Below are 25,637 nucleotides of genomic sequence, written 5' to 3' on the forward strand. Positions count from 1 at the left end.
TCGGCTAGAGTCTGGCAGTTCGGTCAGGGTAAGAGAGATGGGCACCTGTGCCCTTGCTGTAGCAAACCAATTTTCCCCTTCACATTAGCATAGGCCACTTGAGGAGAGTTTGGGAAGAGAGAAGAAAAAGGGGGAGGGAAGGTGAGAAGAAAGGCAGTGACGTGGCCTCGGGGCAGACTCCTCCTCTAAGGGGAGACCATAGCTGCCAAAAAAGGAGGACTCCATTCTCAGGCCACCTTGAACATCCCTAGAGGCCCAAAGGGTTGCTCCCAGGGCTGGGGAAACTGAGTCATCTACTGCACAGAGCCACTGAGGCTCTGACCTTCAATTCCGGTATGCTCAGTTGAGTCACTGAAGAAAAATAAACACTGCTCCCTCCTCCAATCAACCACCGAAAAGTGCTTCACCAAATCTGCTTGCCATGCTCAAAGAGAGGAGGTGACTTCAAGTTGCAAGAGAGAGACATTCTATTTGCTTTCACATTTGCCAGTCTTGCCACTGACTCTCAGATGTCTCTAAAGAGACTCCAGAAGCCCACGTTTGGTGTTGGTAAGCACTGGGGATTTTCTGAGGAGAATGGGCCTAATAAACTGAAGCTCGCCGTGTCTCTTAGAGATCTACAAGACAAAGGAGTGCCTGGGTCAACAACTTGCCCACCACCGAATTGCACCATCTGCTTATGACAGTACATTCCTGGAACTCCTCTGTGTCTGGTAAACAACTGTCACGAGAACCGTTTCTCCCTGACACTGCTCCTTTTATTGGTGACCTATTGGTCAACAACACGGAACAACATTGTTTGTGAAACCTCCATGATGACCTCATGATCTTTGCTCCCACTTTTTTATGTCAACTTCATAAGCCTTCCTTAGCACCCCACAAATTAGCAGCAAATGGTACCGAAGGCAATGGTAGAAAATAGCACAAACATTGTCTGAAAATGATTAACCCGCAAACATTAAAGAGACACAAACTCATAACAGAAAGATGCCCTGCGGAGTGTTGTGGCCATATAGGCATCCTTGATTGAAAACTGGTTAGGAACAGAGAATTTTAATAGACTTAATTTAAACTGAGATGACTTAAAAATTGCAAACAAAAACTTTTCTGCATGCAGCAGCACCATTCAATTTAGACTGAATTACCCAATGATTAATTAATTTGGGACAGTGCTTGCTGAAAAATTGCTGTAGATGTGCATCTGTCAAAGGAATTAGCCACAGATTGTCAAACCTTCGTGACATGAATGGCACAAATCCAGGGGACTGCCCACTCAGTAGACCTCTTGCTCTTTTCATGAGAGCTGTCCTCATTGCCAAATATCACAAGCTCCAGACTAGAAGAAAGAGCAGAAAAGTGGGAAAGGTGCCTAGACTTGTACAAGCCACTGGGTAGCACTATCTGGTGTCTGTGACTCCCAATGCAGGTCATTGTAAGGCTATTAAGGTCACTGCATCTGTCCATGAAGTCTTAAAGTCACAGCCCCAGTGACCAGGGCTACTTCCTCTGCCCTGCACTTGGTGGCCATAGGTCTGTCTTTGCGATGGGGTCAAGAGGTCCCACAGGCCTCTGTGTACATGTGGATTTGTCACTTTAGATTGAGTCTCTCCAGGTTACCACTGAGCTAGCCAGAAGAATCCATTCATTCTTTCTCATCCACCTATCTTAAATCTATTGAATCGACTCAATTATAGGTAAAATTAAAGGAAGGAGAAGATAAGGAATATAGGAAACCGGCCAATTTATTGGCTGCCACAGACAGAACTGGTACCAACAATCTGCCCCAGATTCTTTCCTTTTAGTCCCAGCATGGGACACTACCCTTTAGGTCTTAACAGTCTCCCCTAGTCATGGGTGTGGCTGAAGATAGAGACCATGACCACACTTGGACCACAACTTGACCTCTCTGGACCACTGCTGTGACTCATTTCCAGGGAAAGTCCAAGAGGTCAATTTGAATCCCACAGCATCCAAACAGGAACAATACACCAACCTCAGCAGCCCTTCCTAGAGACCTGGACTCCATTCTTTTTGGTGTTCTCCCTCTTTCGTTTTCTACTCATTGCCCTACACAACCCAAACTCATACTACTGTCTATCAGAGAAATATCTATTCTTCATCATTCTCCCTTGAGTCTATCACATCAGAGCTCAGGCTTTTGTGCTCATTGACTTATTTATCTCAAAGGCCTACTCTAAGATATAAGGGTCTAATATTATTGGCCCAACTGCCTTACATTGTTTGCACACACAAAGTTTAATTAAGGCTTGAATCTGTAATATTTTTGTGGCCTCTAAATTATCTCTAAATTGTTTACCCAAATTCTTTAGTACCTTTTAGTTTCAATGCTCAAACTTAATACATTCAATGAAGTCCTCATTTTATGTTTTCACGAGGAAAAATATCATACTCTTATTATATGGAGATTATCCATGCAATATATGACTTTCTATTTGGATTGTGTGTAGAACTAAAAGAAAGAGTATGTTTTCCATCAAGTGTCCATTAAATATTTGTGACTGCTACGGTGGTTGTTCAGTGTTTTGATGTATTTGTTAACACATTTGTCAATTTCCTACCTCATCCCCTATAGGTTGTCATTTTCACAAACTTGAGGTGCTCTCAAGATAGGTTCCAAAACTTGGATCCCAATCCCTATAAGAATGTAAATTCTAGGAAGACAAGAATCTTATCTGATTAGTTCACTGCTCCCTCCAGTCCTGGAACATAAAAGATAATCTATAAACATTTTTTTGAGCAGCTTTGCCATTGATTAGCCATGGAAGCTTGGGATAGATCCTTCAGTGCCCTGAGCCTTAGTCTTCTCACTGTTAAATGAAAATAGTGTCCTATTCAAATGGTGTTACAGGGATGAAGTGACAATGTGTAACATTTTTGAACTATGGTAGACATTCAATAGTTTAGAAAAAGGTGATAGGAATTTGGTTATTGATTACTTTTCTAATTCTTAGTTCTTTTGTGAAATTGCTTCTTGCTTTACTGATTTTCTAAAGGTTAATGATAATATCAAGATCTTTCATTGCCAGACAAACAATGCAATGAGATGATGCTAATGTCCTGTGGGCTCTTCCAAGGTTTAAAGATGCCCATCAGGAATCCCCTAGTGGGAAGGCCATACTAATTAGTTAAATATTCTTCCCTTTCTCTCTAAGTGGGCAAGAGATGATCTTTTTGACCTGCTTCCTGGGACTAATTCTAAGCATCATTGATTAAAAAGAGAGTAAGTATTTATTAAATAAATAAAATCTATAATAATCACTACAGTTGGCATGTTTTGATCAGAGTCAGGGAATTCTTGAAGTATCATAATCATCCCTTGAAACCCAATGTCCTTATTGAAAATCTTCAAAATGAAGGTGCCCTTTAATGAAATTTAGCATATATTCAGTAATTAATAATAATAGCAGCAAATAGTTATTATGGGCTTGGTACTGTTCCAAACATTCCAAGTACATGTAATAACTTCTTTAATCCTTACACACCTATGAGAGAAGCACTATTATGTGCCCCATTTTACAGATGAGAAAACTATGACACAGAAGGTTTAAGTAACTTTCCCAAGGTCACATAGCTAAACAATGAAACTGTGGTTCCAACCTAGGCAGTCTACTCCAGATGTATGGTAGAAAAAGATTCTGGCAAATTGTGTATATTGCCTAATTATTAATTAATCAACAAATATTTATATTTGATATTAATCAACAAATACCCTAAAATCCAGTCTTTTAGGAGCACCTACTGTGTGTGTGTGTGTGTGTGTGTGTACTAAAACTATTTGGGGAGTTGAGAATACAACAGTGGGCATGATAGAGTCTGTTCCTCAAGGACTTTGTATGGTCTTTAGGGAGATAATAAAAATAAACATGGAAACAAATACATAAGTTGGGTTTAGGCATTAACAAATGCAGTGAACAAATTACAATAGGGTAATAATGATAATAAGTGAATGGAGGGAAGATGTATTTTAGCCAGGGTGGTCAGGAAGAAGGATGGTAGGAGTAGGTCGGGGGGTGACGGTAGAAACAGGTGACGGTGAGAGGGACATATTTGAATTGAGACCTAAATTATAAGAAGGAGGCATCCATCCTGGGAAGAGTGTTCCAGATAGAAAGGAGCTAGCTTAATGGGCTCAAATAACATGGTGGTTACTGTAAAAAGAACAGAAATGAAGGTGGGAGGGCAGATGTTAAAAAAATAAGCAAAAGATCAAATCATGCAGGCTTTTTAGGTAAGGTTAGGAGTTTTGATTTATTCTCATTTAAATGGAAAGAAATTGCATTTTAAACAGGGAAATGTCTCCTGGTTTTTTTACTTTTTTAAGATATGTTTATGTTTTAAAGATATTTCTGTCTACTACAAGGAAAATGAACTGCAGAAGAGCAAGAATTGAGACAGGGAGAGTAGTTAGGAAGCTATTGCAATAGTCAAGGCCAAAGAGGGTGCTCCCTTGGACTAGAGTGATGGTGGTAGAAATGGTGAGATGTGGTCAGATTTGGGGTATATTTGGAAGGCATAATGGGCAGAGCTTTCCAATGAACTGGCTATAGGACTTAAAAGACAAAAAATGACCCCTGGCTTGTAATAATTTTTGATGCCATTTACTGAACAAGAAAAGGCTTCTGGGGTAGCAAATTTAAGGGTAAAAATTAGAGAAAGTAGGAGTTCCATTTACACAGGATTGACTTAAGATAAAAACTCTTCGACATTTAAGTGGAGATGTTGAGTATTTTCTGAAGCTTGGAGAGAGAAGTGCAATGCTAGAGATAGATATTGTACTTCTGTGTTGTACAATATAATAGCCATTAGCCATTCACGGATATTGAGCACTTGAAATGTAACTAGTATGACTGAGCGACTGAATTTTTTATTTTAATTAATTTAAATTCAAATAGCCACATGTAGCTAGTGACAACTATATGGGACAGCACAGATACAGAACATTTTTATCATCACAGAACATTCTTTTGGATACCAGCCATTAGATCCAATGGGATTATATACAGAATGAATGTGGGTAAAAAGAGAAATAGGACAAGGACTAAGCCCTGAACTATAACACCATTAAGAAGTCTGGAAAGGAAGAGGGAGTCAGAAAATGAGTTCAAGTGATCCAGTTGTCATGAGGTCAAGAGAAGAAAACGTTTCAATAAAAAGGAGAGTGGTCCAATGGACAAAGAATTGTCCATTATCCTTAGGGAGATGTAGATTGTTGGGAAACTCATAAAGAGCTATTTCAGAGGTGTGGTGAAGGACAAAAGCCCATTTAAAGCAGATTGAAGAGAAAAGACTGGTGAATAGTGAAGATAGTTAGCACTGACAACTTTTTGGAAGAGTTCTGCCATTAAGGGAAGCAGAGAAATGCAGCAAACGTCTAGACATTAAGAGAGCATTTCCCCCCAGATGGGCCATGTTAACGTGCTTTATATTGCTGAAGTAAATAATTTGGTAGAAATGGGGAAAGTAATGATTTCTCTCGACTGCAAGAAGAGAAAGTGGATAATTGCAGGAATGAGGTCCTTAAGAGATTAAAGAAGGTCTAGAACAGGAGTGTAGGCATTGCCTTTAGAGACGAACAGGGACATAGTCTTCCACTCTAACAGGTAGGTCAAACTACAGAAGGGCCAACTGTTGGAATCGGTTGTATGGAGATAAAGGAGGATATGATGAAATTTCACTTGTATAGAAAGATTCATATGCATGTACAATAACAATAATAATCACTATCAGTACTGAGCAGCTAGTATTTGCCATGTCCTCTTTATTTACACATACTCACTGTTATAACTAATCCAAAAAGTAGACATTATCATATCAGTCTCACGGAAGTGGATATTGAGGCCTAAAGCTACATTAGCAGCAAATGGCATATTCGAGGGTGGGAAGGTAAGAAATCAAGGTTTCTGGGGCACCTGGGTGGCTCAGTCAGTTGCACTCCCAACCTTGGCTCAGGTCATGATCTCATGGTTAGTGAGTTCAAGCCCCGCGTTGGGCTCTGTGCTGACAGCTCAGAGCCTGGAGCCTGCTTCAGATTCTGTGTCTCCCTCTCTCTCGGCCCCTCCCCTGCTCATACTCTCTCTCTCTCTCTCCCTCTCTCCCTCTCTCTCAAAAACAAATAAACACTAAAAAATATTTAAAAAAAAAAAAAAGAAATCAAGATTTCTGTTTAATTATGATAACATTTAGATTGTACCTATTAGACACTTATGTGAAGATAGTGAGGAGGCAGTTAATACCCTTTTGTTTAGAGCTCAAAGAGAGAGTTTTGAGCCCACATTTATTTACCTTTTTAGCCCATTTTCTTTTCCCCGTATCTCACCATTACATACGATGAACCAAAGTACAGGAGATGAAAAACAGTAACTTCTCAACTCTAGTATTGATGAGATAAGAAAAAACAAAATGAGTGGGGAGACCTGAAGTTTCAGTAGGAGAAAGTTAAGTTAAATGCCATACATTTTTTTGTTTTGTTTTAGTTTGGGTTGACTTCATCTTTTGTTTATTTGTTCTTGTGATTGTTTTATAATTCATTAGGTTTCTTTCCCTAAAGTCTTTTGAAAATGGAACAAGGCCTCAGCTACCAGGAAGATGAAGTAGACAAACTCTTCCCTATTCCCCCTGCTAAATACAACTAACACCCTGGACATTAATATAAAACAAACAGAAGAAAACTATAGAGGATGGAGAGTAGAGAGCTAACTGGCTAGAAACCTCAAAATTTGAAAAATGGTAGTGGTGAATTCCACTGTTTCATATATCCCCAATTTGGAATGAAGAACCCAGAAATGCCAATGGGTACAAATAAGCAAAAAAAAAAAAAAAAAAAAAAAAAAAAAAAGTTCTTCAAAAATCTGCTCTCTCTAGCCAAAGGAAAAAGAAAACTTACTAAGGCAAAAAAAAAAAAAAAAAAAAAAAAAAAAAAAAAAAAAAACCAAAAAAAAAAAAACACTTTTGGATAATAACTGCTTTATTCCATCCAATCATCACAGACAAAACTGGCCCTGACCCAAATTAAGCTGACAAAGACTCAGTAGGGAACCTAGACTTCTATCCTTGGGAGGCACTAACAAAAAATCCCAACATCTCTACCTAGGTGATGTCAAAGAAGGCCAAATAAGGAGCATGATTTTATCCATGCTGTACTGAGACTCCCCTCCAGCAGCATCAGTGGTAATCGTGAAGACTCTAGACTTTCCCCCATACTTGAATTAATGAAGTTCCCCTCTCCCTTCCTGCTGGGGTATTGCCAGAGGAGGCCTAGTGGAGAGACAGGAATTTTACCTTGCCCATCAGGAACGAAGTCATCCCCACCATGGCATCAGTGGAGACCACATGGGGAGCAGGATATCTCACCCCCTCCCAGTATAAATGAAGAACTCTCCCACTACCTTGAGTATCATTGTAAGCTGAATGGGCAACATGGACTTCTACCTTTACTTGGCAGTAATAGATAAATCCATGATTATGGTTGCAGACTCTAATACCCCTCTCACAACAATTGATAGAACAACTAGACACATAACTAGAAGAACTCAACAATACCATCAAACAACAGACCCTAATCAACACTGACCGAACATTCCACTCAACAGCAACAGAAGAAATATACTTTCTAAGAGTCCATGGAACATATATCAAGACAGACCATATCCTGAGCCACAACACAATCCTCAACAAATTTAAAAGAACTGAAATTGTACAGTGTTTTTCCTAACCACAGTGGAATCAACCTAGAAATCAATAACAGAAAGAGAAAAATTCTCAACACTTGTTGAGTGCAAACACTTCTTTCACACTTCTAAAATAATCCAGAGATCAAAGAGGGAGTCTCAAGGGAAATAAAAAAAAATTGAACAGAATGAATATTGAAATGCAACATGTTAAAATTTGTAAAACACTGTTAAAGCAATGCTGAGAAGGAATATTATAGCACTAAATTAATACATTAGAAAGGAAGAAAATTCTCAAATCAACCAGTTAATCTCCCATCTCAAGAACCTAGAAACTGAATTACAGAATAAACCCAAAGCAAAAGCAGAAGGAAGAAACTAATAAAGATAAGAGTAGAAATCAATAAAATTGAAAACAGAGAAATAACAGAGAAAAATCAATGAAATAAAAATCTTAGTCTTTGCAAAAATCAATAAAGTTCACAAACCTGTATCAAGACTGACAGAAAGAGAGAGAGAGAAGACAAAAATTATCAATATCAGGAATGAAACAAGGTATATCACTATAAACCATGCAGACATAAAAAGAATGAAAAGGGAATACTAGGAAAGACACAAATTTGACAAGTTAGATGACATATACCACTTCCTTAAAAAGCACAAATTGCCACACCTCATCCAATATGAAATAGATCATTTGAATAGTCTTGTAACTACTGAGGAAATTGAATCTATAATTTGAAACCTCCCCAAAAGAAATCTCCAGGCCTACACTATTTCATTGCAGAATCTTACCAAACATCATTTGTACACAATCCTTTCCAGAAAACTAAAGAAAGGAGATGACTTCTAAATTCATTTTATGAAGCTAATATTACCCTGATATCAAAACCAGACAGGGACACCTGGGTGGCTCAGTGGGTTAAGCATCCAACTTTGGCTCAGGTCATGGCCTCATGGTTCATGAGTTTGAGCTCCACATCAGGCTCTCTGCTGTCAGCACAGAGCCCAATTCAGAAACTGTGTTCTCCTCTCTCTCTGCCCCTCCCCCATTTGTGCTCTCATACTCTCTTGCTCTCTCCCTCTCTGTCTCTCTCTCTCAAAAATAAACACTAAAAAAACAAAGATGGTATGTAGCCATCATATTAACAGGCTAAAGAAGAAAAAATCATATGATCATATCAAATGATACAAAAAAAAGCATTTGACAAAATTCAATACTGATTCATAATTTTTTTTTAAGTCCTAGAAAAATAGTTATAGAGAGGAACTTTGTCATGATAAAGAGCATCTACAGAAAACCCAGAACTAACACTATCCTTAATTGTGAGAGGTTAATGCTTTCCCCTGTGATCAAGAACAAGGCAAGGATATTCACTTATGTCACTCTTACTCATCACAGTGCTAGAAGTTGTTACCAGTGTCATAAGTTAAGAACAGGAAATAAAAGGCATATAGGTCATAACATAACAAATAATGCTCTCCCTATTTTCAGGTGACATGACTGTCTACATAGAAAAGTCCAAGAGGGGCGCCTGGGTGGCGCAGTTGGTTAAGCATCCGACTTCAGCCAGGTCACGATCTCGGAGTCCGTGAGTTTGAGCCCCGCGTCGGGCTCTGGGCTGATGGCTCAGAGCCTGGAGCCTGTTTCCGATTCTGTGTCTCCCACTCTCTCTGCCCCTCCCCCGTTCATGCTCTGTCTCTCTCTGTCCCAAAAATAAATAAACGTTGAAAAAAAAAATTAAAAAAAAAAAAAAAAAGAAAAGTCCAAGAAATCTACTAAAAACTCTCAGAATAAGTGAGTTCAGCACGGTTGTAGGATATACGATGAACACACACAAAAATTAATTATACTTCTATATTCTAGCAAGGAACACATAGACACTAAAATTAAAAATACAATATTATTTAAATCACCGAGAAAAATAAAAGAGTTAAGTTTAAATCTGACAAAACAGGGGCACCTGGGTGGCGCAGTAGGTTAAGCATCAGACTTCAGCTCAGGTCATGATCTCGCGGTTTGTGGGTTTGAGCTGTACTGACAGCTCAGAGCCTAGAGCCTGCTTTGGATTCTGTTTTTCCCTCACTTTCTGCTCTTCTCCCACTCATGCTCTGTCTGTTCGTCTGTCTCTCTCTCTCTCACAAAAATAAATATTTAAAATTTTTTCAGCACATGAATCTGACAAAACATGAATAAGATTTGTATGCTGAAAATCATAAAACTTTTATAAGAGAAATCAAAGAAGATCCAAATAAATGAAGAGCATGTTCATGGACTGGAAGATTCAATATGGTAAAAATGTCAATTGTTCCCAAAATGATATGCAAGTTTAATGGAATTAAAATAAATTCGCAGCAAAATCTCAGCAAGAGGTTTTTGTTAATTTGTATGAAATTCTAAATTTCATGTGGAAAAATAAAGGAACTACAATTTTCAAAAAGAAGAATAAAGTGGTAGGAATCAGTTCACCTGATTTCAAGACTTATGTAGCTATAGTAAGCAACACTCTGTTATTGGTAGAGGGACAGACACAAACATAAATGCAACAGAATGGAAAACCCAGAAATAAATCCACATAAATATGCTCAAGTGATTTTTGGTAAAGGTGCAGAAGCAATTCAATAGAAGAAAGATAACCTGTTCATTAAATGGTACTGGAGCAATTGGACATCCAACCATAGACAAAAATGAACCTCAGTCTAGGTCCCACACTATACCAAAAACAACGCAGTGGATCATAGACTTAAATATAAAGTGTAACATAATAACTCTTTTAGAAAAAAAAATGACATAAAAGAAAATCTTCAAGATGAAGGCTATCCAAAAGTAAGATATGACACCAAAAGCATAATCTATAAAAATAAAAATTAATAGGGGCGCCTGGGTGGCGCAGTCGGTTAAGCGTCCGACTTCAGCCAGGTCACGATCTTGCGGTCCGTGAGTTCGAGCCCCGCGTCGGGCTCTGGGCTGATGGCTCAGAGCCTGGAGCCTGTTTCCGATTCTGTGTCTCTCTCTCTCTGCCCCTCCCCCGTTCATGCTCTGTCTCTCTCTGTCCCAAAATTAAATAAACGTTGAAAAAAAAATTTTTAAAAAAAAAAATAATAAAAATAAAAATAAAAATAAAAAATAAAATAAAAATTAATAAATTGGCTTCCGGAAAAACTAAAATCTTTTGCTCTATGAAAGATCCTGTTCAGAGGATGAAAAGACAAGCTAGAATGTGGGAGAAAATATTTGTCAATCATGTATCCAACAAAGAAGTAGTAGCTAAAATACATAAGAAGCTGTCAAAACTCAACAGAAAACACACAGATACATAAACACACAAAACAATAATTTAATTATAAAATAAACAAAAGGCAGGAAGAGATATTTCACCAAAAAGCATATATAGATGCCAAATAAGTAGATGATAATGTGTTCAACATCATTAACCATTAAAGAAATGAAAAAGATAAGAAACGAGCATTGACAAAGAGGTGGAGAAAAAGGAACACCTGTGCACTATTGGGGTGAATGTAAATTGGTGCACCCACTGTGGAAAACAGAATGAAGGTTCCTCAAAAAGTTAAAAATAGAAATATCATATAATCCAGCAAATCAACTATTGAGTGTTTTTCCAGGGAAAATACTTAGTGTTCCACTATTGTTTTCCCACAGAAAGCACTAACTCAAAAACTTATATGCACCCCTCTGTTTATTGCAGCATTATTTACAACATCCAAGACATGGAAGCCACCTAAGCGTCCACCAATAGACAAACAGATAAGGAAAGTGTGGTACACATACATGATGTAATACTATACAGCCATAAAAAAGGATGAGATCATGCCATTTGAGACAACAATGAATGGACCTAGAGGGTATTATGCTAAGTGAAATAAGTCAGACTGAGAAAGGCAAATACTACACCATTCTACTCATAAATGGAATCTTCTAAAAAAAAAATGAACAAACAGGGGCACCTGGGTGGCTCAGTCCATTGAGCGTCCGGCTTCGGCTCAGGTCATGATCTCACGGTCTGTGAGTTTGAACCCGGACTTGGGCTCTGTGCCCATAGCTCAGAGTCTGGAGCCTGCTTCGGATTCTGTGTCTCCCTCTCTCTCTCTGCCCCTCCCCCGTTCATGCTCTGTCTCTCTCTCTCTCTCTCTCTCTCTCTCTGTCAAAAATAAATATACTTTAAAAAAATTTTTTTAAATAAACACACAAAAAGAGAGTCAGAACTATAGACACAGAGAACAAACTGATGGTTACCAGAAGGGAGGGGGATGCATGGTTGGGCAAAATGGGTGAAGAGGAGGGAGACACAGGCCTCCACTTATGAGATGAGTAAGTTACAGTAATAAAAAGTAGGAGCATAAGGAATACAGTAAATGATATTGTAATAATGATGTGACAGGACAGATGATAGCCACACGTGTGATGAACACAGCATAATATATAAACTTGTCAAATCACTAACTTGCACACCAGAAACTAATGTAACATTTTGGGTCAATTATACTTACAAACAACAACAAAAAAAAAGTAGCTGTCTCATGAAATGAAATGAAATGAAATCTAGATATGTTGTTCTTTTGAATAAAGTGATTAATTTAATTAAAAAATAAAGAAATGCAAAATAAAACCATCATGAGATATTACTACACACCCTTTAGAATGTCTCAATTAAAAAATAATGACAATATCAGATGATGAGCTTGCAGGAAAACGATCACCCATATATTGCTGGTAGGAAAGTAAAAATGGAAGTTTCTTAAAAACTAAACAGGCAACAAGTTTATGGACTAGCAAATGTACTCATGGACATTTATTCCAGAGAAAAGACTTATGTTCACACACACAAAAGTTTTGTTTTTGTTTTTTGTTTACATAAATGTCTTAAGTTTTATTTGGAATAGTCCAAAACTGTAAACAATCCAGATGTTCTCAAAGGTAAGTGGTTAAATACACTGTGGCACATCCACACCATGGAACACTTACTACTCAGCAATAAAACCCAACAAACTACTGATACATGCAACAATTTGGATGCATCTCAAGAAATTATACTGAGCAAAAAAAGCCAATCTCAAAGGTTACATGCTGTAATGATTAGTTTGATGTGTCAAATTGGCAGGACCACTGTACCCACATATTTGGTCAAGCACTATTCTGGATGTTTCCAGGACAATGTTTTGGATGAGATTTATATTTAAGTTGGTGCACTTTGAGTAAAGTAGATCGTCTTTCAGCATGTGGATGGGTCTCATCAGTGGATGGTCTCATAGAACAAAAGCCTGACCTCCCCTGAGCAAGAGGGAATTCTCTAGCAGACTGCCTTTGGACTTGAACTGCAACTTCTTCCTGAGTCCTCAGCCTCCCAGCCTCGCCTTACAGAATTTGGACTCACCAAATCCACAATCATGTGAGGTAATTCCTTAAAATAAATCTCTTTCTCTCCTATTCTCATATATATACACACGTCCTATTGGTTCTATGTCTCTGGAGAACACTAATACATATACTAGCTAATTCCGTTTATATATAACATAGTTTAAATGACAAAATTATAAAAATGGAGAAAAGATTACTGGTTGCCATAGTTTAGGAATCAGTAGGGGTAAGAGGGAAGTAGGTGTGGCTATAAAAGGGCAACATGAGGGATCGTTGTGGCGATGGGAATGTTCTGTATCTTGACTACTGATGTCAATATCCCGACTATGATATTACACTGTATTTTACAAGATGTCACATTGGGGGAAACTGGGTAAAAGGTATATGGGAACTCTCTGTATTATTTCTCACAACTGCATTTGAATCTACAATTATTTGAAAAAAAGTTTAACTTTTAAAAAGTAAAACACCGACTTCAGCCAGGTCACGATCTCACGGTCCGTGAGTTCGAGCCCCGCGTCAGGCTCTGGGCTGATGGCTCGGAGCCTGGAGCCTGTTTCCGATTCTGTGTCTCCCTCTCTCTGCCCCTCCCCCGTTCATGCTCTGTCTCTCTCTGTCCCAAAAATAAATTAAAAACGTTGAAATAAAAAGTAAAACAAAATATGTCTGTTTTGGTTATTTTATTGGGACCCTCCTTGAGGTCTGGGAGATGAACTTGATTATCACTCAGATGAATAAACAATCCAGCACCTATAGCCTTAAATACCATCACAGTCATCCCAATCTAACCAGCCAGAAACCTATCTATCACCCTCAGTTCTGCCCCTCACTCCTCTCTCAAGCAGTTAGGGAAAAGTCTAGCTAAACTACCAAAATACATCTTGAATTTGTTACTTCTCTTTCCCTGCTACCACCATTATTTCTAGTGGTTAACAGCAAGGATGAACTGTTAAAAGAGCCCTGCAATCATGTCTCTTCTCTTTCTCAGACGCCCCATCCAATGCACCCCCCACTCAACAGCATGAGTGATCTTAAAACATATATTGGATCATATCATTTCCATGCTTAATCCCCTCCAGTGAGTTCCCATTGCCCTTGGCATGAATCCAAGCTTATTGCCATGGCCTTCAAGGCCCTGCATGAGTACAGCTGCTATTTCCCCAATAACATCTCTTTCCAGTTCCTCTGGCTCTCTGGCTTTAACTACACTTCTCTTATTCTTCCACCAAGACCTTTCCTCTCTCAGGCTTTGCTGCATATACTTGCCCCCTCCACACCACCTGCCCATTCTTCAGGTATCAGCTAAAAAGACACCTCTTCAAAAAAAATTTTTCTGAGCACTTTTTCTAAAGTGGGCATCTCCTGTTGTTCTCTTCGTCAGTACTATTTAATTTATTTCATAGAATGTAACCCCATTAGAGTAGAAACCTGTCTGTTCCATTCACTGTTATAACAGGTGCCTAGCAAACTGCAGTGTAAATAGTGAATTTATTGACACTTAAATCAATCAATGTCCAATGCCAGCCTCAGATGCCTTCTCCCCCATTGCAAGAAAGTATGGAGCAACTCTTCTTGAACTTCCTCCATTTATTAAACAAATATTTACTGAGTGCCTACTATGAAGTAGTACTCTACTCCAGGCACTCTCACAGTAGTACTCCAGGCACTCTCACAGGCACTAGAAATAACAAGATGGGCAAGGTCTACCCATATATGGTGGAGAAAGGGGAACACGATAAGTAATACACAAATAAATAATAAAATAATAATAAATTTTAATTAAAATACTTTTAATATTTAAACAATTAAATATGTAATTATTAATTTATATTATATATAACAATCATATTACACTTATAGTGTTATAATTATTACTTATTAATTTACATATAAATATTTAATGTTTAATATTTTGATTATAAAATAATAGTAAATAAAATTTCAAGCATAAGTGCTAGGAAGAAAATAGAGTAACAGGACCGAGAATGAGTTGGAAGGGGTAGGTGGTGTTCACCTTAAGAAGACAGGATGGATGGAGAGGGGTACGTGGGTGGCTCAGTTGGTTAAGTGCCCAACTTTGGTTCAGGTCATGGTCTCACAACTCATGAGTTCGAGCCCTGCATCGGGCTCTATGCTGACAGCTTGGAGCCTGGAGCCTGCTTAGGATTCTGTCTCCCTCTCTCTCTCTCTACCCCTCCCCTGCTCATGCTCTGTCTCTCTCTGTCTCTCAAAAATAAGCGTTAAAAAAAAAAAAAAAAGACGACTGGCTGGAGAGGGACACCTGGGTGGCACAGTCAGGTAAGCATCGAACTCTTGGTCTGGGCTCAGGATCATCTTGCATGAGTTTGAGCCCCACATCAGGCTCTGCCTTATTGGTGTGGAGCCTGCTTGGGATTCTGTCTCTCCTTCTCTCTCTGCCCCTCCTGTGCATGCTGCCTCTCTCTCTCTCTCAAAATAAATAAACAAACTTTAAAAATTTTTAAAGAAAGAAAGAAAAAAAAGACTGGCTGGAGAGTCTGAACTGTCATCTGAATGTAGAGGTGCTGGCCACAGACAAATCTGGGGCACAGCACTCTAGACAGCCACCCATGGAGTACAAAGGTGCTGAGCCTGGAACACATTAAACAAGTCTGAGGCCAGTGTGGCTAAGCAGGAGAGGAGGTGAGTAGTAGGGGAGCAAATCTCAGTGTCAAGGAATGCTACACCAAGTCAGCCATGGTAAAGAATGTGGGTTTCCTTCTAAAGGTGACTGGGACACCTCTGGAGACGTTTAAGCAAGGGGTATTATGGTCTGGTTTAATTTTTAAATCACTGCTGGCTGCTTTGTCAAAAGGGACTGTAGGGTAAGAATGGAGACAGGGAGGCCAGATAGTCACAGTCAGAAGAGACGCTGGTAGCTTGGACCAGAGAGGTATCTGGAGAGGGCGAGAAGAGGCAGGCTACGATGAGGGCAAATCTGACTCGGAAATCTTAAAATACACCAGACTTCCTCAGGGAACAGGAGTTTCCCACACTCCCTTGCGCTCCTGGCTTGGCCCAGTTTGAACTTACTTGATTTGGTTCCCCAGAGATGCCTTTGCATTACCCGCACTTGCCCCAGTGAGAGAGGAATGCAGCATGCTGGGATAGCTGGTTTTCTTTCTTCCCATTTATAGAAATAAACTAAACACTCGTGTTGCTGAATAGAAGGATAATAAATAATAATAATAATAATAATAAAGAGCGGCTCTTCTCTATACTTGGAAACTCTCACCACCTAGAGATACTGGTTATCTACTACGAAGGTTAAATTAAGCAAGAAGAAATCAGAATCTGACCCGACGGGTTTAAAGTGTGAAGCCTAAAGAACAACCACACAGAACTGGTTCACCCCACCTGGCAGGGATCTCTGGGTGATTCTGGGCACCGAAGCACCTCTCTGAGAGGCCCCCAACCCGACAGCAAAGCACAAAAAGCCTGACTTTATCCTACAGCCGGGGAAACACGAGGACGCCTCCGTGCGATCGATCGATCGGATCCGCAGCTCCTCCAGTGGGCGCCCCAGCAAACTCTCCCCAGAGGCCGAAATGGAGTATCAGTCCTCCGAGGGCTAAATCCACCAAGACAATCACCGTGACTGCCACCCTCCACCCCCACCCCGGAGATAGTTTCAGCCCTTTCCTAAATGGTGCGGAGATGACTCATTTCTGAGCAAGAGCAGAACAAGAGAGGTCCTCGCTAAACCAGAGGAAGCTGGTCTGGGCGGCTCAAGGCCCCGCGTCCCGGTTAGCGAGGGTGCGCTCCCAACAAGGAGGAGGACAGCGCCCTGCGCGCGCTGTTCCCACGGCCCGGGCTGTTCCGACCGGCACCCGAAGTTAAAGGCTCGCCTGATCCCACGCAGCATTCAAGGCCAATGCTGCCTCTTAAAAAGGAAGATTCAAAAAACAGAGGATGGGAAAAATCTGGAAGGTAACCCAGTTTCCACAGCCGCCCAAAGACTCTTTATTGCGATGTCACGTCACTGGAAGATGATTGCTAAGAAATTCTCCCCTGATTGTAGAGGCTCTGACGGGGAAGCGTTCGCATCAGCCGCTGAAACTGGTGCAGAAAGCAGACTCTGGCAACGCACCAACGTCAGTGGTGGCAGGTGGCTACCTGGGCTAACTTTGCTCCCCCAAAGCTTAGCTCAACAACGGAGAGTGCCTTATGTTACGATGAACGAGTTAATCTATGTAAAATGCTGAGAGCAGCACCTGGCAACAAGCAAGAACTCAATAAAGATTAACTATCATTGCTAATAATATTCCTCCATGCCTTTCTACTAAAGAAAAAAAACTGTGTTGCGTGTCTGTGATTCCATTCATCTGTCCTTATACCTTACGAGCTCCAAGTGTTTTATTTATCTCATGTATTTCAGAGCCTGGGACTGTACCGGGCTCAATAAAAGTATGTGGTTTGAGTTGAATTATTTACTCAGTTGTGTTACCCTGCAGAGAGTGGTAATTGAAATAAAAGGATGACAGCAAAATACAAGACACATGAAATCAGAGTCTCCTTTACCTCTTCACTTTATCACTGTCTGATTCTTTGTAACATCCCTGGCTTGGGGGACTCTCTGTTATATTTCCTCCCTAGGACCTGGTTCCAGCTGAGCCTCAGTGGAGCCAGTGACAATCGTCCCAAACACAGTTCAAGTTCAACCAATTTTGATGCCACCTGGGCTCCCATAGGGAGTCCCCCATAGGGACTAAATATACAGGAGACACAGAAGGGCACAAACTCAAGCCATATGGGCAGATTTATTTAAGAACCCCACTCCAACAAGTGTCTCTTGACATACACCAAAACAATAATAATAATAGCCAACACTGCTGAGCACTTATGCATTATGCTAAGCAGTTTCCTATGACATTTAATCCACATGACAAAACAACGTGTGTTCTCTTATTTTCATTTTATTAGGTGAAAAAAACTAAGGCACAGAAAAGTCACTGTGAGCCAGCCGCTTAATAACACCACCAGTAAATGCTGAGATTCAAACCCAAGTTCTCAGCTCTCCAAAGCTCATTCAGGTGAACCATTCAAGACTGCAATGGCCTCTGGCTACACAAACCCAGCTGGAAAGCAAAAACATCACTGTACTGGTTCTCTACGGGGCAGAGTGGAGTGTCCTCCCTTCTCCCTGTCTTTGTCATCCCCACAGCATGGTATGTTGGCCCAGCACATCTTACCTTCTACAAAGGACCCCAACGATTTCTTTTTTCACCTATCTCTGATTACTGGCATACTTAACGTGTCTTAAAGTGTGACCATCTCTGCTTTGTAACTCATGCCTAAGGGACCTACTCCAATTTTCTTTTGCTGGTGCACAGGCATTGAAGCCACAAGTCACTAAGACAAAGCATTTATTGATTACATTCTCATCAATATCAGCCTCTGCCAAGATTAGATTTGGACTTTTACATGGCCACACGGCTTCCTTGCCTTGCTCCTCCTCCTCTAATGTATAACTAGTAGAAAGCTGGAGAAAGGCAGAGGCTGGCCAGCTGCGTGTGCCACACTCACTACAGGACTTGCAATTCAGAGGAGGACTCCAACTGGTAAAATGACAAAAGATAAGGTAAAACAGCATTATGTTTATTTTAAATGGGCTAGAGGAAATGAATAGGGGGATTCGTTCAAGTTGGTGACCATATGGAGGATTTGGGGAATGTTGGGTGTTGCTACCACAGATCAAAGCTACTTCTCTTGGCCAACTGATAGTTCATCTGGCTGCTAAAATATATATTTTATTCAGGATTTTACATCATGTATCTATTCAGGATTTTAAGGATATTTATTGTTTTCTGACCAATCTGTGTAACTTTTTCTCAAGTGATTTTGCATAACCATATTACCGAAGGAATGTGCAAAAAAGGGGGCAGGTTAACCTGAATCTAACTAATCGTGAAAATTGGTCTGAAATTTTAATAAATGACAATGAATGAAATACAAGAGGTAGAAGGACTGTTCTAGATAAAAGGAGACTAAGAACTGACAACCAAATGGGACAGGTGATCTTAGATCCTGGAAAGAAGAAAAGAGCTGTGAGGGACAATATGGGGACAGTTGGGAAATTTTGAAAATGGGCTGCTTATTAGATAATATTAGTATATCTATTACATTCTTGGGTGTGATATGGTATTATAATTATGTAGGAGAATGTCTTTGTTCTAAACGAGTACATGCTAAAGTATTTAGGAATGAAATGGCACTAGTATGTGCAAATTCTTTTCAAATGATTCTAACAAAACAACAGATATACATACGTACGTGTGCATGCACGCGTGAGCACACACACAGTGCAAGTTTAACAAGTGTAAATGTGAACCATCCTTGAACACAGGTTATGGAGTGGTCATTGCACTACTTTTTCAGCTTCTCTGTAGATATGATATTTTCCAAAATAAAAACTTAAAGAGAAAAAGGTCATAGTACTATTGTTCCCTTATAAGTTTTCCCCAACCAAACTCACCCACCCCTGCACATAATCAAACATGTGGGTAAATCTGTGGTCCTGGAAGAGTAGGACCCCTAAAGTTCTGACCTGATGTAACTTTCTGTAAGCACTTCTTCATGTCAGTAAGTGACGAGGTGGGGATCAAAGACTTTGCAGTTAGCCAGGCTTGGATTTAGAGTATGGTGATGCTACTTACTTGCCGTGAGACCAGAGTTATTTAAGCAAGCTTGGGTTTTCTATATTGTGACAAAATGCAAACATATTGGGATACAATAGAAGGATATGATATAGGATATGCAAGGATAACAATAGTTTTTTATGGTCTGGGGGTATTTAAGTGAGATAATATTACAGAGTTCAGATGACTGTTAATGCTAACAGTTATGTATTTATGTGATGCATATTTTAAAAATAACTAGGACACCCTGATTTCCTATCACAGCCCAGGATAAAGCTAAAGCAGTTAACACTTTCAAGATGATATGAAGACAAATATTACGTTAATAACTATACAGATGGTATGTAGATTTGGCAAAATAATAAAGGTAGTGTTCAAATAACTAGAGTTTGGAAGATACTGCAAAAGGGAAGATAATGTGCTTACCACAGTGTCTGGAACGTAGTAAGTGCTCAAGCTTCATTTTGAACTATGATTAAATTTCCTTTGGGAGCTTGAGAAACTGTCATAGGGCTTTTCTTGAGAACTAAGGAATTGCCTAATAATGGAACCCAGAAATAATGCGAACTGATGGAAAGCACAATGTTGCAGCTCTGTAAATCTGCCCAGACTTTGAAAGAAGTGGGATAAACATGGAACTGAGGGTCAGGAGACCTGAGTTCCCACATTGGATATGCCCAATAATGCACTATATAACTCAGACAAGAGACTTGAACTCATTTTCTTCAAGTAAAAAATGAAGAAATTAGACTAGAATCCTCTGTTCTCTAAGGTCCCTTTCAGCTTGAAAATCCTATGGCTTGAGAGGCCCGTGGGGTTTTCTCAAGTTGGATGCAAGATCACCTTTAGGTTCGCATTTGGAGTCATGCAGTTTAGAGGGAAGACATCAGCTTTTCCTCCTGACCTAGTCAATCAGTAGCTGCTGAAAATCTGCTTTTGTGTTTATCAGTGAGAGCTTACAAACACCAGCTCTGGGTTCCAACACTAGAATATCTGTTACTAGCTGTATTGTAGTTGGAATATTGCTTAATCTTCTGTGAGCTCTGATTTCCTCACCTGCAAAATGAAGATAACTTTCTGCACTTTGCAGTATTGCTGTGAAGATTATTGGCGATGTATGAAAAGTTGAAAGGTGATTGGTTGACAAGAGAGATAAATGAGATCCTAATGTGATTAAAGATGCAGTTGTTTTATAGCCCTTTTATTGTTTATAGAAAGACCATATTATGCATCTTGTTTAATCTTTATGATAATCTTATGCATTAACTATTATTATACCCACTTTTTTGGCAAAGAAACAGGCTCAGGGTTATTAAAGGCCTAGCTGGGACTCTTTGAGGTTTCCTGAATTCTAAGTCTATTTGTTTTTTAACAAACCCTTTTGATTTCTAAGCCACAAATTAAACATTACATTTTGTTTTATGTTAGAATTCAGCCACTTGCGTAGTCTACATACTTCCACATTTATCCAGCAGCAGATTTTTAATTGGATGTGGAATCTAGTTTCTCTAACTTAAAAGTGTTAAGCTCTAAGTGAAGGTAGTCATTCTAAGATATCTTGTAGCCCATATCTAAGATATCTAAGAAGCTAAGAGAAAAGGCTTGAAGATCTTCAGCCATTTTGTAGGTATTTAGCCTTCAGACAAATTCTTTACCCTTTGTGTATTGGTTTTTCCATATGTGACAGGATAATAATAATTACTACTTACAAGGCTGTTGAAAGAACAGGCAACCATTTAGAACCTGTACAGAGTAAGATCCTAAGTTCTCACTGTTTTCATTAGCTCCTATGTACCTAACCTTGAGTCAGTTTCTTGGGCATCAGATTTAATGGATGGGGTTAACAAGCTAATTCAAAGGTAGCAGTCTTCAGATGTAGTCCCTCTCATAAACGAAACTATCTCTGACCAAGCTTAGTGCCAAACCACACAGAAGATTGACTATAAATGTTATCTGTTTTCATTTCACAACTGAAAAAGAAAAGATGGGAAGCAAAGAACCAGTTTAAAGTGAAGTTTAGAGAGGGTAATTAAACCTGAAATAAGAGAAAAACAAAGAAAGAGAAGGAAAGAATGTAAGGAAGGAAGGGAGAAAGGGAGGAAGAGAGAAAAAAAGAGGAAGGAAGGAAGGAAGGAAGGAAGGAAGGAAGGAAGGAAGGAAATCAAACAGCTCCAGAGACTTCTATATTTAGAACTATCGCTTCAGTTGGGAATTCAAGTGACCTGCTTCAAATTGATAACATTATTCCTTATCTGACCAACTAGATGAAATTTCCATCTTAGGAAGCTAAAGTGGGGAGACTGCAGCTTCCCTTGGCATGACAAGACCAGAGCCAACTCTAAAAAAGAAGCCAGGAAGACCAGAGGACAAGGACTTTAAGAACACGCTAAGATTTCTAAATGTTTAAAAACTATTTCCTTCACAGTTCCTTTTGGTTGTTTTTGCTGTTGTTATTCCTATAAAATGAGAAATTGGTTTTAGGGGCAGCCCCAGAATTGCTACAGTAATGACTTAGAACAATGTGATTAGAAAGTAATGGGACCGGAGCTCCAGAGAACTTCGATCTCTGAAAATTAAATTTCGTTTTTATCAAAGTAATGTAGGAGCAGCTAACGCTGTTTGGAGTGGCAGGGGCGGGCCAATGGAGATTATGGGGGACCAAATCTGCTACTGCCACCACCTTCACCACCAACTTCCATTTCCATAGCACCCCTGCTCACCATTGGCATGGTGACTAGTTGGATTGTTAAAATAAGAAGAGAGGAACTATATGATTGTCTGGTGGGGGCAGGAGGAGAGAGCCAGCAGAGAGCAGAAGCCCAGGGATGGAGTGGGAAGGGCAGTCACTAAGACACCAAGTACTTGGACATTCTGCCACAGGAAGAAAAGGAGATGAAGGGAAGAAATTGGGTGAGTATATCATGGCCCTGGATTTGGTGGTGGGAAGGCCATGAGGTTCTTCAACTGAGTTGTAGATGAGCAGTTGAGTAACTCTGGCCCTTTTGTATTTTTGTACAGAAACTTCACAAGTTTTCTGTGGGTAGGTGAGGAAGGAGGGGATTTGTGTGGTGGGTAGTGGGAAAGTGAACTTGAAATTGGGGAGTATTGGTGATTTGGTTTCAGCGTCACACTTGCAAATTCTATAAATATGTGCACTCTTAATATATTTTTTAAATGTTTATTTATTTTTGAGAGAGACAGAGTGTGAGTGGGGGAGGGACCAAGCGAGAGGGAGACACAGAATCCAAAGCAGGATCCAGGCTCTGAGCTTTCAGCACAGAGCTTGATGTAGGGCTTGAACCCACAAACTGTGAGATCATGACCTGAACTGAAGTCGGACGATTAACTGACTGAGCCACCCAGGCACCCCAGATATATATTTTTTTATTGAGAAAGATAATGATCCTAGATTTTTAGATGTTTGCTCCTTATCTGACCAACTAGATGAAATTTTGAATGTCTATTTCTGACCAATGAAAAATGCAAAATAACCCATTAGTTAAAAGCATAAGGTCTGGATCCATGTCATTATTATACAAGTTACTGCCTCTGAGACCTTAATCTAGTCTAGTTACCTATAAAATAGGGATGCTGATGGTGCTGTCATGAAAAGTGTGGTTGGTAGAAAAATGGCTCTCCAAAGATGGCCATTACCTTATCTCCAGAATATGTAAATATGTTACCTTAAATGGCAAAAAGGACTTTACAAATGTCATTAAGATAGGGAGATTTCCCTGGATTATCCAGCTAGGCCAAATCTAACCCCACAAATTCTTCAAAGGGAAGAACTTTTCCGGCAGTGGTCAGGATTAGCGTGAGGACCTGACTGACCCATTTCTGGCCACAAAGACAGGGGAAGGGCACCACTAGCCGAGGAATGTGGTGACCTCTAGAGCTCGGAATGGCCCTCACTTTGCAGCCAGCACAAAAACACAGATTTTACAACCATGGGGAACAGAATTCTACCATCAACCCGAATTTTCCTCCACAGCCTCCAGAGAGGAACACAACCTGCCAACATCTTAATTTTAGCCTGGTGAGACTCATACCAGACTCTTGACCTACAAGAACTATAAGATAATAAACTAGTTTCGTTTATTAGACAAATAAGAGAAAACTGAGAGCAGTTAACAGAGATGATACACATAGAGCAATGAATAGGCATGCACTAGGCATAAATATTCAGTATCAGGCCTTGAAGCTGTGTTTGCATTGCACCCAATATCAGATTGTCTAGATTGTAGTGATAGACACTATCAGGGAAGTGGGTTGAAGCCTTCTCAAGGTGCCCACTGGGCCCCTCACTGCTGCTGCTGGTTACTCCCTATACATAAAATGAAAGGATGAAATTCCCTGTCCTTGGAAACAGCTGAAGGGGAAAAAGGATTTGAGGAAACACCACCAACCAAGTAAATGGAACCCATTTTAGCTTTGGCTGCCTGAGGCACCAGGTATTAGAGATCTAGTTACATGCTAAAGGATAATTCAAAATCTCTGGTAATCCCATACACCATGTAGCATATTGTGTGTATGTATACACACATGTATATTTTACTTTGAATTTATTTACAATTATTTTATCATGTATATGTATAAATATACATATGGTTTATATCTCAGTATATAGTGTATATTATATGAGATATATATGCTTCTTTTAAGATATACATATATAATATTATCATATCTTTGGGGAAAGTTTTTAAGTCCTTTCAGGGAAGGAGGTTGCTGGGAAGAAAAGTCTACAGAGGTGCCACCTGAACTTGATTCTGAATTAGTGGAAAGAGGACAAACCTACAGATTCCCAATTCTCTCCCCAGAGAGTCCAACCCAGTAATAGGTCTGGGGTGAACTCCAGAAAGCTATACCTGTAACAAGCTCTCTAACTAGGGTCTGGTTATAAGACCACTAGACTCTAACCTCAAGGGCTCTCGGGCTGGTTCTGTGATTATACTTTGTGGATGAGGACACTGAAATTTCTGATCTCTAGCTTTATTAGGGAATGAGGGGACCTGACTAATAAGCTATTTTTCATGCTGGAGTAGGGGTTTACAATCATCCCCCCAATTTAGAGAAAAACTGAGGATCCTATAGGAGAAGTGGCTTGGGTCACATACTCCCTAAATATCAGAGTGGGAACTGGAATCCATGTTGATATGACTCATTCATTTGTTCAATGGAATTTTTGTAATAGTCCATGTTATTTATTTAAACATTTAAATTGTGTAATTATATATGAAATTATTTCCTCATAAAATGACTCATAGTATAAATAAAAGAAAAAATACCCTCTTCTCTAGTCTCATATTCCTCCTCAACGATCATCCTTTTGTTATTTTTTCTTCAAGAAAATATTCTATGACTTACATACAACATGCACAAATCAAAGAACACTCGGGTTTAAGCCTTTTTTAAAAAATATTAATGAGATTACACAGCTTCACTTGTCACTTAACAATAAGTCAGTACGTAACAGTCACATTATTCTTTTTAACTGCAGCATAGCAAGTTATAGGTCTTATGATGTATTTGAGTCTATCTGGCTATTTTCCACTGAATGACATTTAGGTTCTTTCTACAATTTTTTCTATCACACACACACACACACACACACACACACACACACACACACTGCTTCATCAAATATCCTGAAACGTGATTCCATATGTATGACATGATTTCTCTAAGATGGTCAGATGTGTAATTATGAGTTGAAGGGAATAAATGTTCCTTTCTACACTGTTTTTTGTAGCTACATGGAGTTGGGAAGAAAAGAACATGCTTTAATCCATAGCTCTAGGTTCAACTAGTTGCAAATCTTGAAAATTATCCTTACATGGAAGGTGATGTGGTTGTGATAAAGCCTGGCCTATGCCTCTTATATGAGTTTTGAGGTGGTTTTGTACAACAGCAATG

At 39.5% G+C, this 25,637-nt stretch overlaps 1 protein-coding gene across 1 annotated transcript in view; it reads left to right on the top strand.

The window, feature by feature from the left end:
• The first annotated feature begins 18,547 nt into the window (after nucleotides 1–18,547).
• SLC2A2 (solute carrier family 2 member 2) overlaps nucleotides 18,548–25,637 on the top strand; it is a 30,229-nt gene continuing 23,139 nt past the window's right edge. Inside the window, exon 1 of the mRNA XM_043594919.1 lies at nucleotides 18,548–18,664. Within this exon, the coding sequence (XP_043450854.1) occupies nucleotides 18,650–18,664 (15 nt within the window). The 5' untranslated portion in view covers nucleotides 18,548–18,649. The remainder of the gene's footprint in view (nucleotides 18,665–25,637) is intronic.

The sequence above is a fragment of the Prionailurus bengalensis genome, chromosome C2, assembly GCF_016509475.1.
Source record: "Prionailurus bengalensis isolate Pbe53 chromosome C2, Fcat_Pben_1.1_paternal_pri, whole genome shotgun sequence".
Lineage (NCBI taxonomy): Eukaryota > Metazoa > Chordata > Mammalia > Carnivora > Felidae > Prionailurus > Prionailurus bengalensis.